At 44.9% G+C, this 13,410-nt stretch overlaps 1 protein-coding gene across 4 annotated transcripts in view; it reads left to right on the forward strand.

Annotated features, from left to right (window-relative positions):
* Window positions 1-13,410, forward strand: part of GRIA1 (glutamate ionotropic receptor AMPA type subunit 1) — a gene marked incomplete at both ends in the record, with an annotated part of 127,130 nt that overhangs the window by 66,694 nt on the left and 47,026 nt on the right. For all 4 annotated transcript variants that reach the window (XM_082323758.1, XM_082323757.1, XM_082323759.1 and 1 more), the window contains one exon: window positions 3,035-3,088. In XM_082323758.1, the coding sequence (XP_082179884.1) occupies window positions 3,035-3,088 (54 nt within the window). The remainder of the gene's footprint in view (window positions 1-3,034; window positions 3,089-13,410) is intronic.

Genomic DNA, 13,410 nt, shown 5'->3' on the forward strand with positions numbered 1-13,410 from the left:
GGGATGCCGGGTCTTTCCCAACATGCAGATGACCAGAGGGAGTCAAAGAGAGTGTTCAGCTCATTATCATGTGAAATTCAGCTGGGACTTAAACTCGGGCTGGCGGCCAGTCTCTCAGCTCACCGCACCAGCAGCCTCTGCGTGGATGTCACTGCTCTGTTTTCCCTGTCTCTTTGAATGTCTAAGGTGTTCAAAGAGCTGCCTCAGCCTCTCAGGGACATTTTAAGGCATTTATCTTCTTCCCTGACAAGCCTGTCTCTGTCTTTCTGTGGATTTGTGCTCCCTGGTGAACAGAAGAGCTGGGGCTGGCTGTTTAGCATCAGTCCCTCACACATACACACTGGTGCTTGCACACATTTTTAATTTCTTCTTCCCAACCCCATACACATAACACAACCACCCCTGACTCCAGCAAGGCAATCCTCGTGTTCTGGAGACTGTAGCTGTAGAGGAGCCAGTGCTCAATGTGTTAATGATACATGGGGAAATGACCTAATTTCTTTCTCGGAGATTTCTCTGTGTCATGTCTCAAGGGCATGATTTATCTTTGCCGAGGTAACTGTCATTTATGAGCCAGGCCTTGGTTCAGGGCAGGATATCCGCGGGGCCGCGCTGTGTAGCCTTAATGGGATAAGTAAGCGGTGGGTTGTATTCCATCAAAGCCCTGTATTGTTTCTTCCTTGTCTCTCATTAAAATGAATAACTGGAATTTCTCCTTTGCCACTGTTTCACTCTGAGAGGATTTCTCTCTAATAGATGTCAAACTGGCCCATTAAGAAGTGGGTAATGAAACCTAGGTGGCCCAAGTGAGCTATCAGCATGCAGCCCAGCACAGCCTCTCACCACGTTCAGGCTAAGTGATAAATGCTATTATAACCTCAGCTTGCTACCGCCGTCCGGACACATTAGGACTGAGCAAGCATTCTAAAATAAATTAAGATCGCAAATAACTGTGTAAAACACAGGAAGCAAGCCTCATAATTCAGGTGGATGGGCTGCAAGATTAACAGCTCAGAGAAAGCTGGATGGCAGGCCTCTCTGGTTCATCGACTCTGACACCTAATAAAATAACAAAGGGAGAGTTTGGGCAGAAGGAGCCAATGTCAGCTATTCTTGACGCTGGAGAAATGGAGAATTGGATCGTAATTCTTAGACATTCCAGTGCCCTGGAGATGCTCCTTCTTCTCACAAGGTCTGGGACATACTGCAAAGGTCAGTCTCAGTTGATGAATAGAAGGAGAGAACTTGGGTGTGGTTTTACTTCTCAGATCTGGCTATGGAAGATCCTCAGAAAACTACCCATAATAAGAGTATAGATCCTTAGGTATACAGACTGTTTTTCTGAGGGCTCCAGACTGCTCAGCAGAAGCCATACTTAGGGATCCTGTGGGGAGAACCACAAGGCAGTGAAGCTGGTGGAGCTGACATCAGTTGTGTAAGAAACTGCTACTAAATGAAGCCTGCATTGGAGTTAATTGCCACCCCCACATTAATGCTAGGAACCAGATGAGTTTTAATGTGCATACAAGAGCACTTCATCAGAGAAAGGCTAAGGCAGATGAACCAGTTGCACAGAGCAAGCGTCAGCTCATTTATAATCCATTTGGAAATCCCTAAATGGCTGCTCATGATAATCTGGGAGTGCTGTCCCATGGGAAGTATCAGTCTGTGTGTGCCCTCGTCTGATGCTTCTCAAACACCTGGTACCAGCCTGATATCAGAGAGAAGTCCTGGGTAGACCGATCTCTGGTCGAATGCAACACAACAGTCATTACCATTCTGGCTGTGAGGATGTTTCTGGACTCACTACTGCTCGTGCAGATTTTGCCTGAACATTGGCAATTCAGGCAGTAATTCAGAATCAATTCATACGACAACAGAAATAAGAGATAGTGTTGCCAGCAAAGAAACCTAATGGAAACAGCACAATTCCCTCAGAAACTGGCAATTCTTGTGTTTCTACAGGTTCTGAGGGTATGCTGGTTTGGGCCTTTTTTTCCACTGTCTTCTTTCTGTATGTGGATTGGCTCAAATGCAGATGGTATCTGGCTCTAGTCACCTGGTAAGAATTTAACAGTGCTGCTGGAAATCAGTGGAGAGGAATTCAGGTGGAAATCCAGAGTCAGCAAGAATAATGTGATTTTTAGCTGTATTCTTTCTGTATTTTTTTAAATCAAGGAAGAAAAAGACAGCTAGGGACCATATGATCAATGACCCTGTCCCCCATAATCACAGGCAACCCTGCAACAATGATGCCTTTCTACTCAGACAAGGGAAACTTTTCCAGCTAACATAGAAACTTTCAAACATTACAGATCCATAAGCAATTTTGTTGATAAAAGAGAATAAAAGCCTAACTCTACAGCCATCAGGGAGAAAGGAGTAAGTGGCAAAGAGCATATATTGGAACACCATGAGTATGAAGATATAAATAATCTCAATGAACATGCAAGGGGAATCCTCTGTTGAATGACTTGCCCAGGCAGCTTTGTTCTGGAGATGTGGCTTGAAGCTATGCCAAGGAGCACTAAAGGAGAAAAATTGCCCTATAGTCTAAACGTCCTGACATCTCGCCCAGGTGGGTGTCTGCAGCAGGGACTCTAGATGAGAGGATGTGCAGAATAGCGCTCTGGTCTTGCTCAGTGTTTCAGCTGCATTCACAGGACAAATGGACCCCAGCTCCCTGTTCTGTTCCTCTAATGTCTGAATGACAAATCTTTTTCAATCTTTTTTTAGAAAAAGCAATGCATTTTTATCCTTGAGCCCATAGGAAACAGGTTGGTTCAGGTAGTTTACTCTCCCTGCCCGTGAAATCTGCTTGGGGATCTTGTTCTGTCTAATTTCAGACTTGCTGCTCAAATATCATGTGTGAAAGCTCTGTCCTTCCTCTAACAAGATTGTGAACTTTTCTTTTGCTGTGTCTTCCTGTCTTCAACCAAACAGATTTTGGAAAAAATGGGGAGGAAGGGTAGATAAATGAAGCTCTGCTTCCTTAGTTGGTCTCTGCTAAGTATCCTTGATTTTCATCTTGCAGATCATCAAGCTTGAAAAAAATGGGAACGGGTACCACTACATTCTGGCAAATTTGGTGAGTTGCCCTCCTTGGCTTTTTTTTTAGTATTTCATATTCTGTAAAGCACTATACTTATAGTTACCGAGCTGGAAGTATTTTTTCTAATCCACCTTTTGGGCAGAAAAAATACCAAAGTCATTTACTGTGTTCTCCTTGTGGTGTTTTTTGTCTTGAGCCAGCAAGATTATTTCCAGGGTATCTCCAAGGTTGCTGGATTTTTTTTTTTTCCCCTCCAGATTCAATCTGCATCTTTTCAAAGCCAGTTAAGCCAACTGTCAATTAATGCTTGTTGTGACAATGATATTTTTTTTGCATGTCATGGGCACTTGGGGTCCTGGTATCACCCTCCCAGCTTGTATCAGTCAGGCCACCAAGAAGTTGTTGACTGTTGGTAAGGAAGGTGTGGAAGGACTCTGACCTTCCAGTAAAAATAAAATATGTACCTATTCTGCAAGTTGGTGCTAAATCAAATCTGACTGTCATGGCTCTAAGGAATGAATTGGATCTAAAGATTTCTTTAAGGAAAGGATTCTCCCTTTAATGCAGGGAGGTGCTGCCTGAGGATAGAGCTGTGCTGGGCGGCAGCAGGGCCATCCTTCTGGAGCAATATGCTATCCTCTCCTAGGAGGCTGGAGAATTTCTCTGCCTAGGGAGGTTTCGGAAAAGGTAAGAGAGAGGAATAGCCTCAATCCATAGGGCAGCTGGAGGTTTTCCGCAGCACAGCTCCTACCCTCTCCTTCCCAGACGTGTCCGTCCATCCGGGGCGATGCACAGCAGAGGACGGGCTGGTGTTGGCAGCCCGGGGCTGAAGCTGCTCCCCCCAGGACCCGCTGTGTCCATGCGGGGTCTAGAGCCGTTCTTCCCTGGTGCAGCTGCGTCTGCTAGGCAGCACGTCAGGCCCGGGGTAATTAAACTTTAAACTACCAATTAGTCAAGCAGTTGCTGCCGTTCTCCTTCTCTCAGTCCCAAGATAACTCTGTAATTTACAAGACAAAAATGGCCACATAATTACCCCACGATGCCCCGATACTGACCCCGCACTTCTGCGCTGGGTGCCTACCATGTAATTACAAAGTTAAAAATGTTACGTTGTGCAGGGGGAGACATGCAAACTGTAGAGCAGCCAATAACTTCAGCTGCTAATTTTTAAAAAATTATTATTTATTGTAACCCAGGTCCTGATCCTCAGATGTTTATGAAAGTCCCTTCATTAAAGTTAAGCAGGGAAGCTATCTGGAGTAGCTGGACTGTGTGTGTCTGTGAGCTTTTATGTATACCCATGCGGAAGGCTAAAGAAGAATGCTATCACTTCTTCTCCCTGCACGGTTTTATAAGGATAAATACATTACAGGCATGAGGTGGTCTAATACTCAGGTGTTGGACTTATGAAGGACATTTCCCTCTGTCTTACGATACCACTCTCCCACCTTCAGCCTGAGAAAGCACACTTTTCCCATCTTTAATTTGCTTTCTTAGCCTTTGCACAAATGCTGAGAGGACAGAGCTGGCTGGGAGAGGCTGCATACTCAGCCAACACGGATTATGAATAATTAACCCAGAGCAAAAGGCTTTTCATTTCCCCAGCCCCTCTGCAGGGAGATTCTGCCCTCCAGGCGTGGCTCAGAGGGGGCTGCTTTGGGTCCCCAGGAACCACAGGGGCTGATGGGACTACCAGAAACCACTATTAGCAGCTGTGTTTTTCAAGCAGCTTTGATTTGGGAGGAGAAGAGGAAGAGTGAAAGGAATTCAAGCTCGTTCCTTTGGTCTTTCCTGCTCCTTAAAACCCAGCATTGCAGGAGAGTCAAACTTCAGAGACGAGGATATTTAAAAAAAAAAAAAAAAAAAAAAAGGGATAATCAGACCACATGGGAAAACTATTTTAAAAAAAATTACTAACGCTCCTGAAGGTTAAGAAGGCTCTTTCCACGGCAGAACAAGCTTTGTGGTTCTGCAATGCACACGGGCAGGTTCAGGCACCAGAAGCCAAATCAGTTTCTGTGATGTGCTGCACCCACACGAGAGCTGCTCGCTGATCAGTTCTGCAAGGAGAACGGCAAAAAGGCCATGAAGATCCCGTGTTCCTGAGACCATTATTACAGCGAGGAAGGACGGCAAGCCTCCCTCTGCGGGGATGGCCAGGGATGTGATAAGGGATTGGCAGAACGTGGGAAGTCAGCGTCGTCTGCCAGGGTTAAACCATAGTGTGGATGCTCTGATCCAAGAGATCACAGTAGGTTTTACTCTCTTCTAAGGACATCTCATTGCTGGATTAGAGCCTTCAGAGGGTGTAACATGCTATAATTTATTCCCACTGACTCATACACATAGTGGATAGACCTTAAACACCCCACATTTTCCCCTGTAGACAAGTCCTAAGATGACAAGGCGTGTATTGCCCACACACGCACATGTACCCTCATGTGCACACCCGCACGCCTAGAAAACAGCCCAATTTTGTGGAAGTGGCTCATTCTGGAGTACTGGGTCATAAGAGAATAAATTAAGAACTAAAAACTGCAAGTGCCTGAACATTTCCAAAGGAGTTATTTTTGTCCCCTGTGCTGACTGATGGAGTCCTGATTTTAGGACTCTCATCCTATATGAAGATAAGGCTCCCAGCCCTGGCTGGGACAGGCTTTGCCTTGCACAAGTCAAGTGAGCCCTCAGCTGGTTCCTAGCCACGAAGTTACCTGCACTAACTGGAGCAAGAGGATGAATTTTCAGTACCTGCCTTTTGCAACGTTGCCTAACCTTCTTGTGCCCTTTCCCAGGGGGAAACAATTATGGAAATGACACATTGGAAGCAAATGTTGGGAAACATTTATGGATAACCCCACCGAAATTCTTATTTTTGGCTATATACTTGTTCAGAGCTATACTCAGCCAAAAAAACAAGCAGCAGCACACTACTGCCCAGTTACAGCAGCTCCAAACTCAGGTTACATCAGGAACGCAAAGCAAGGGAGTTTGCAAGGCAGTGCACAGGCTGAATAAGGCCTGCAAAAATCATCCATTTTGAACACGGAGGAATTCTGTGTCTGGTCACAGACAATTCCTGAACAAAGAGGAATGGGCTTGCATTAATCACCGCTTGTTTGCCCAGCGGTTGCTGTCGGGTGAGCTGTAGTAAAGCACCAAGCAGAATTTGACAAGTAGCAGCAAATGAAAGCTAGTATTTCCTAGCAGGAACAGCTTTCTTTTTCAGCGAAATTGCTGTTGCCAAGGTGAGACAATAATATTTCTGTGTTCACAAACAAAATGAAACCGTTCTGCACCGTAGGCCATGGGCAAACATCCTTCTCTGAATCTGCTATGCCTGTTAAAGACACAACCTGTCTTGTCTGCTTAGCCCTGTCCGTCCCACGAAGGTCTGTCTCCAATGTCACTGCCAGGGGAAGGGTTCGTGTGAGCATCCCTGCCTCTCCTTGAGGCAAATTTGGCACTGCCTATGGCTTTTGCAAACTCATGAAAACCTGATACTCAACCAGTACCCATTAGAGTTACCCCAATTAGCTTTTACCAGCTGCCAGCCTGGATATTTGTCAGGTGTACCAGCACTTGGGGGGCTGCAATCGTATCTCTCTCTCCCTCCCTCCCTCCCTCCCTCTCTCCCTCTCTCTCTCTCTGTATCTCCATTTTACTTTTTGAAGCTCAAAGAAGTTTGGTAACTTTAAGAAGTGTTTGTTTTTGTGAGTCTTATTTTTCTAAGCTTTGTTCTCAGCCTTTGAGAGCATCAGTCTAGCAACCACAAAGAAAAAAAATACAGTCAATACTATCAGAGGAGCAAGCTTAGAAACTTCTGGGATTCCTTTCTTTTGATGTTACAGACTTTTTCCCCATAACCTTGGCTCATGTATCTGTCCTACACCAGGGATGTAGGCTGACTACTGTCAGCAGTGGGAGAACAGCAGCTCTCCTGGGCAGAGGAAAATCTTTGTCTTAAAATAAGTGACATTCATGTGACCTGTATTTAAAAGAAAAGTATAAAGGACAGCTACCACATACAGTGTTTTAGCCTTTTTTTCTTTCCTGGAGCATTAGTCCGGGTTGTTCTTTTAGCAAATGCTCTTGTTTGAAGTTGAATAGATAAGTGTATGAGATTGCTGATGCTAGGGTAGCAGGGAAGAGTAAAAATAAAACCAGCGTTTATTAGCAGAAGTAAGCATTTTTTTCTGTGCCATTTTATATCAGCATGTGTCAGTGCTGAGTTAGACCATGGACAGAGTTTCACTTTGCAAGCAGTTGTGTCGCCTTTGGAGGTTACCAGCACAGCAGCTTTGCCAGCAGAGTGGCTTGTGCAGGAGTCAGGCAAAAGCTACAGGTTTGATTCAGTTCACCTGTGGTTTAAATGGGCCTCTCTGATTTTTTTCCCCGCAAAAATGGAAGGGAGAACTTCTGCAGCAGCAGGGCTGAGACATGGTGACTGGAGACCAACCAGTTGGGGCAGACAGCAAAGAAGGGATACCCTCCCAAATTGGCTGCTGAAAAGGACATCCGCATCCCTGGGGAGCAAAGTTCTCCCAGCACAGGCAGAGATCAGCTCCCCTAAAGCGATGCAGCATTTGTACATCCTGCAGCAAGTGCTGTGGCCATGTGAGGAGGGTCTCCTGTCCCCGTGCTGGGTACGAGCCTAGTGCAAGGAGCTGTACCTGCCATGGCACAAGTGTGATGCGTGGCACTGGCCGTGTGTCGATGACTCCACTGCCTGCACCAAGACCCTGACTCAGCTTGCCTGGAGCTAAAATGTTGCATTTCTGTCTCCCATCAGCTTGAAAACTGCTATGTTTATTTTAATCACCCTCAGTTCTTAACACTGTCTCCTGCCCCCTGAAGTATTGCTGACTGAAGGTACAAACAAGGTCAGCAATACTCAGGTTTGCATCACTAGCTGATTGGAAACTCTGTTTTGTGGGAGTTTCCAAAAGGACATGTACAGCATCAACTTCTTGTCCTGGTAAGATCTCAAGATGCCTGGTCTTGCAAAAATTATATTCTTATGTTGGAAAGAGACATCCTAAGTAATTTTTAGGTTTCTAAAATCATGGCAGTTAGACCTTTCCTCTTTCTGAGAGGTTGGTGCAGGTAGACTCATGAGAAAACTTGTTTTTCCAGGCAGAGGAAGAAAATATAATGTAACAGTGAAATTTCTGAGGTCTGCATTTCACTTCCAAATAGCTTTTCTGTCCTGATTCAAAGATTATCAAGCAGAAGAAACCCTTATAACATTATCTCATCTGAATTACTGATAGTAAAAGACACAGCAGTCCCCTGAATTAATTTTTGCTTGAATTAGAGCATCTCATGTAAAAGAAAATAATCTGATTTTGATACAAAAATTGTCCATACGGGAGAATATGAACTGCAACCTTGGCAGGATTTTTGCAGTGGCTAATGAGGGCTCAAAAGCATGAGTGACTTACTGCAGCTTAAAAAGAATCACTGAGCATCAGGTGAGTAACTGACACATTATATTACAGCCGTTGGAAGGAAAAATGTGTTTGTTTAAATCTCAGCAGGTTTCTTCAGCCATTTGCAGCCTCCTAATCCATTTCCCCAGCTCAACTGGCAAGGGGTGACGTGTAAATCCGTAGTATCTTCCTCATGGTGACTTCATCAGGGCTTTTTTCTAGTCAAAACTTGCCTCACTTCAGCTTCCTCCATCAGATTTATGCTTGTGTTTGCTAGACCAAATGTTCCATTACTGACGTTTTGGTCCTTGTAAACTGTGATCAGGTCATCCCTTAATCATATCTTTGATTGAAGTCCTTGCATCTGTCACTATACGGCATGTTTCCCAAACCTTTAAATCAGTTTCTCCTCTGAAAGCTCTCTAAAGCACAAACATCCACCTAGAGCATCTGTCCCTCTGCCTGGACTGAGCTTTCCAACAAGATGTGTATGATCATTTATAACCAGCATGTGCTGCAGCAGTAGGATAGGCTGATGTGAATAGTATCACAAAGAAAGTCTTAAGCCTGTAGAGCTGTACCAAAAAAAAGTTACTGGTCATCTCCAGCCCAATGTCCTTGAAGTCTAGATCCTCACCTGACTTGGTTTGCTTTGCATCGGTAGACCAGGACAAAACAGACTCATCAAACTGCAGGATTGGGACCGTGTCTGAAAGTGCCCCCTCTTCCCATCTTTCTTTTCCCTTTCTTCTTCGCTTACTTCTATGTTACAGTGAGGACTCGCAGGTTTTGCTGCCACGATGAGATTTGACGTATTAATAATTCTGCAGAAGAGAAGAAGGCCTCTCCTGTTGGAAGGCATGCTGCAGTGAGACTTGAGCAGATGGGCTCTTTTTTGACGTACCCTCCTTATTAATATAAAGTGATGGGAGTGAGGAATGATGCTTCACTGGAGAAGTCAAGCTTGAAGATAATTTGGTATATTAGGGATGCTCCGTCTGGAAACACTCGACTTCTTGCTCCCTGCAGAAAGACACCAGCGTACCTTGGAATGACAGGAGCCACTTTGCATTCACTCAGCTGACCTACAGCCATTCAGAAGCAATTGTTTTGCTTTGCAAAATTTCTTATAATCATGAAGTCTGCTAGCAGGAAGCAGTCTGACATTGCAAGCCATACATGGATACATCTAAAGAGAACCAGGCCAGCTTCCCGGTGGTGCCACAGGTGTCTGTGGCACACACTCAGGCTCAGGGTGAATTGCTTAAATGCTTTTTGCTTAAAAAAAGAATATTTCAGTGCACGACCCACTAGAAAAAAAAAAAAAAAAAAAAAAAAGAAGAAAAAATAGACTCCAGTCTCTTCGTGCCAGGCAGAAAGGGACTGAAAAACCTAACGCCCATTCTTGGGGTGAGGGGACTGTGTTAGGTTCAACCAACAAGCATTCTCCAGGCAGTTCAAGAGAAAGGGGCATTTTCCATCTCCTCATTCAGAGATGAGCTTTGCTGGTTTCAGGGGGAGATCTGGAGGGTTCAGAAGATGCAGAGAGAGGAGAGAAAACAGTGTTTCTCAGAAATGTGGTAGTCTTCAAGGAGACTCTTTAATGTCCTTTCTCTCAGGAAAAAACAAGACAGAGCAAAGGCACAGAGATTTTAAGCTGTTCTGCGGCTGGGCTGTGAGGAGGTTTATGAGACGATCAGCTGCAGTGTGCCCAGAGCTCAGCCCTCACTGCCTGTTTCTGTAGCTTCAAAGGCATGATTATGCTGCAGGAGGCACCCTGCAGGGAAAGTGCCAGCAATTAATACCAATTTAGTGAAATACAGAGAAAATTTGAAGGCGTGGGGCAGTGGCCGGCTGCCTGTTGATGTCCAGGTATGGAGGGGGAGGCTGCTCTTGCCTGCGGCGTTCCCGCAGGCTGGGACGATGTCCCAGAAGGAGCAATGCTGCCCAGTGTCATTACCATCGGGAGAGGAGGCAGAGGTTTAGGATGGTGAGGCAGTGAAATACGAGGGTGAAAGGAGACATGCAGGGAACTAAGTGGTGCTGGCAGATTTGAGGAGGGTCATGCATGAAGGAACGAGACTTTCCCTACACTGTCTGACAGCCATCTGCACTGCCCACTCAATGTCTTGGCTCCTCATGGTGTTCAGGGTATAAATAAAGAGATGGCTCATTTCTGGGGGACTTTCTTTTCAAGGCAGATCCTTCGTGGACCAGTTAATCAAGATGGATTCATGAGGCCCATTTCAAGTCATCAGTCTTTCTGCATTATGCATTTCCTTTGATGACTGAGCCCACAAGCAGTGGAGAGGAATATAAATATGTGACTTGCTGACACCTGTCCCAGCAACCAAGGCAGCAAACGGGACAGTAAAACAACCTTTGGCTGAAAAATGCTTTCAGTTTAAGAACAGCATAAAGAACAGATGCAGCAAGGAAAACAAAATGAGGAAAAAACCCTTCCCAGTACTGTTCTGTTTTCTATTTGAAGGCATGAAGGTCTGTAACAGCTGCCCATATTATTTACTAGCAGCAGCACTTCTGCATGTAATCGCTTTGCAAGGTTCATTAATGCAGAGAGAACAGTCCATGGTACGGGCTAAAGAGCAAGTTTCCTCCTTTGAACCGAGCCTGGCTGTTGCTCGAACTGTGCGTTGCAGATGCCGTGAGTCAGAGCAGGCGTGGAGGAGGGAGGCTGTCTCAGCCCATCAGCGTGGATGGGTCCAAATTTTTGTGGTTTATTGTCAGCCTGCTAATTCAATGGCATTCAGAGAAAGCCAGGCATTTTCCAGGCATACACAAGGCAGGAGGCTGTATTCTCTGGTTTATTGAGACGATTTTGCAAAGTGAATTTAAATCAAAGGGACAGCTAATCCTGCTGAGCCGGCTGAGGCAGTGTCCCTTCCAGCCTGGTTTTGATAGTTCCCAGAGTGAACTGCGCCTGCAGAAGTGTTCTCTCCCCTGGTGTACCTACGTCCTGGGCACTGACCCTATCTGGGGCCCTGGGGAGCTCCGTGTTGCCTTTGGGTCCTGCTATGCCTGCTTTGCCAGGGGTGCTGGCACAGCGCCTGGGCTGGAGCGTGAGTTCCTGTGTTCCTCCTCTTCCTCCCCGGGGGACTGGCAGTGCTGCGTAGGGAGGTGAAGCCAGATACCTGCATGTCCAGCAGATAAGTCCCAAATGGTTCAGATCTAAAGAGCCTGAAGAAAGTCACATACCACCAAATTCCAGGGGCTCAGCTCATTTCCCTGAACAGCCAACTGTGCTCCAGATGTGGCTGCAAAACAAGCTTTTTCCCAGTATTCATTGGCAAATTTTTGAAAGGGTTTCAAAACTGTTCGACCACTCCACAGGACCACAGAGCTCCCATGGAGTATATCGTTCCAGCACTGTTCCCTTCTTGCTGTACTTGATTGGATGGCAAAGGGAAGCATTTCTGTGCTGGTTCTTTCCTAAACTGGTTGGTACTAAACTACTGCCCCTCATTAGTGGGTTGCAGTCTTTCCTTAGTCATTTTTTAAATATTTATTTTCTGTTTTCCAAATATGGCCAATTGAAAACGAAATAAAAGGTCCCTTTTCTGCAACATGTGGCTATAGTTTAGTACAAGGTGACAGATGATCGATGACTTCTTTTCTTGCAAATATTGTAATTCTCCTGTTCTCCTGTTTCTTACAAGCGCTGACTGATATGCCAGAAAGACAGATAAGCGTATTTAATTCCCGTGCCACTTTGTCAATAGAAGCATTTTCAAGAGATAGTTTGCATAACATTTGATATATTCTTGTTTATATGTTAGCCAGCAAGAATTCACCTCCTCTGGGAATTATTTTCTAAAATATCTGACCTCTGGTATTCCCAGTTTATTGGCTGTCATGTCACCCTGACCTGCTCTGAGCAGCTTGCGGTGGTGCAGTAATTAAAATGCCTTTGTAATTAGGACCATTTCAATACTGAACTTGTACTAGGGCATGTGGAGGAGGGATAACAGGTGAAAACAGTTATTTCAGCAGTTGATAAATGCCAAAACACAAAGACACACTCAAGGTTAATGATGTCTTCTATGGTCCCAACCACCTTAAACAGTTGGAAAACTCCACACTTTTTAGAGAACCTGAATTGTCTCAAAAATCAGTGGGGAAAAATTAGTACAATCTCCAGGAAGAAATAATTCCTTTTGTCTATTCAGATTATTTTAAGATTGTATATAAGATGAATCCCAGTAAATATTGTTCAATACTTCAGTTTTGGAATGGTTTGGGGAAAACAGAGGAAGTGTTTTCAACCCCTTCTGTCTCGTCACTGGTGTCATAATCTTTTTTTGACTTTTCCTATTTAAATCTGCTTGTTGAGGGGGGCTGAAGACACTGGACATCTTAGTCATACTCTGTTGTGAACTTGGACTTTTCTTCGTGCCTTTGTAGGCCTTCCAAGGAGGAGCTGGTGGCACAAACTTCAAGTTGCTATGTGGTGGTTTCTTTTGACAGATCTTTTTCCCCTGAGTACCTCCCAGGAGCAAAATGTCAGTGTAATTTGGTCCTAGCCATGAACAACCAGTTGGCAACCTGTGAGGTCCCTGTTACTGAACCTTAGGAGCTCTGTGTGTCAAAAAGCACTTGGTCTGAAATGCATTAAGATGTCAGGGACAATTATCCTGCTGCATTTCCTATTCATTAATCACAGCTCTGGCTTTCTGAAACCCCTACGCTAGCAATTACAAACAAGACTGATGTGGGTTTAACCAGCATTCTGAGAAATACGTACACACAAAATATCACTTTTTCTTTAAACCTAAATCACTGCCCTTTGAAGCAAAACAAATCATCTATTTAGAGCATCTGTACACCTGTATCCAATCCTCAGCCTTCTAAGCAGATGCCAAATTGCTTACAAAAAGCAGGAAGAAAAAGTGTGGAAGTCTTTAAAGGCAT

This window comes from Platalea leucorodia (genome assembly GCF_965183815.1).
Source record: "Platalea leucorodia genome assembly, chromosome: 11".
Classification (NCBI taxonomy): domain Eukaryota; kingdom Metazoa; phylum Chordata; class Aves; order Pelecaniformes; family Threskiornithidae; genus Platalea; species Platalea leucorodia.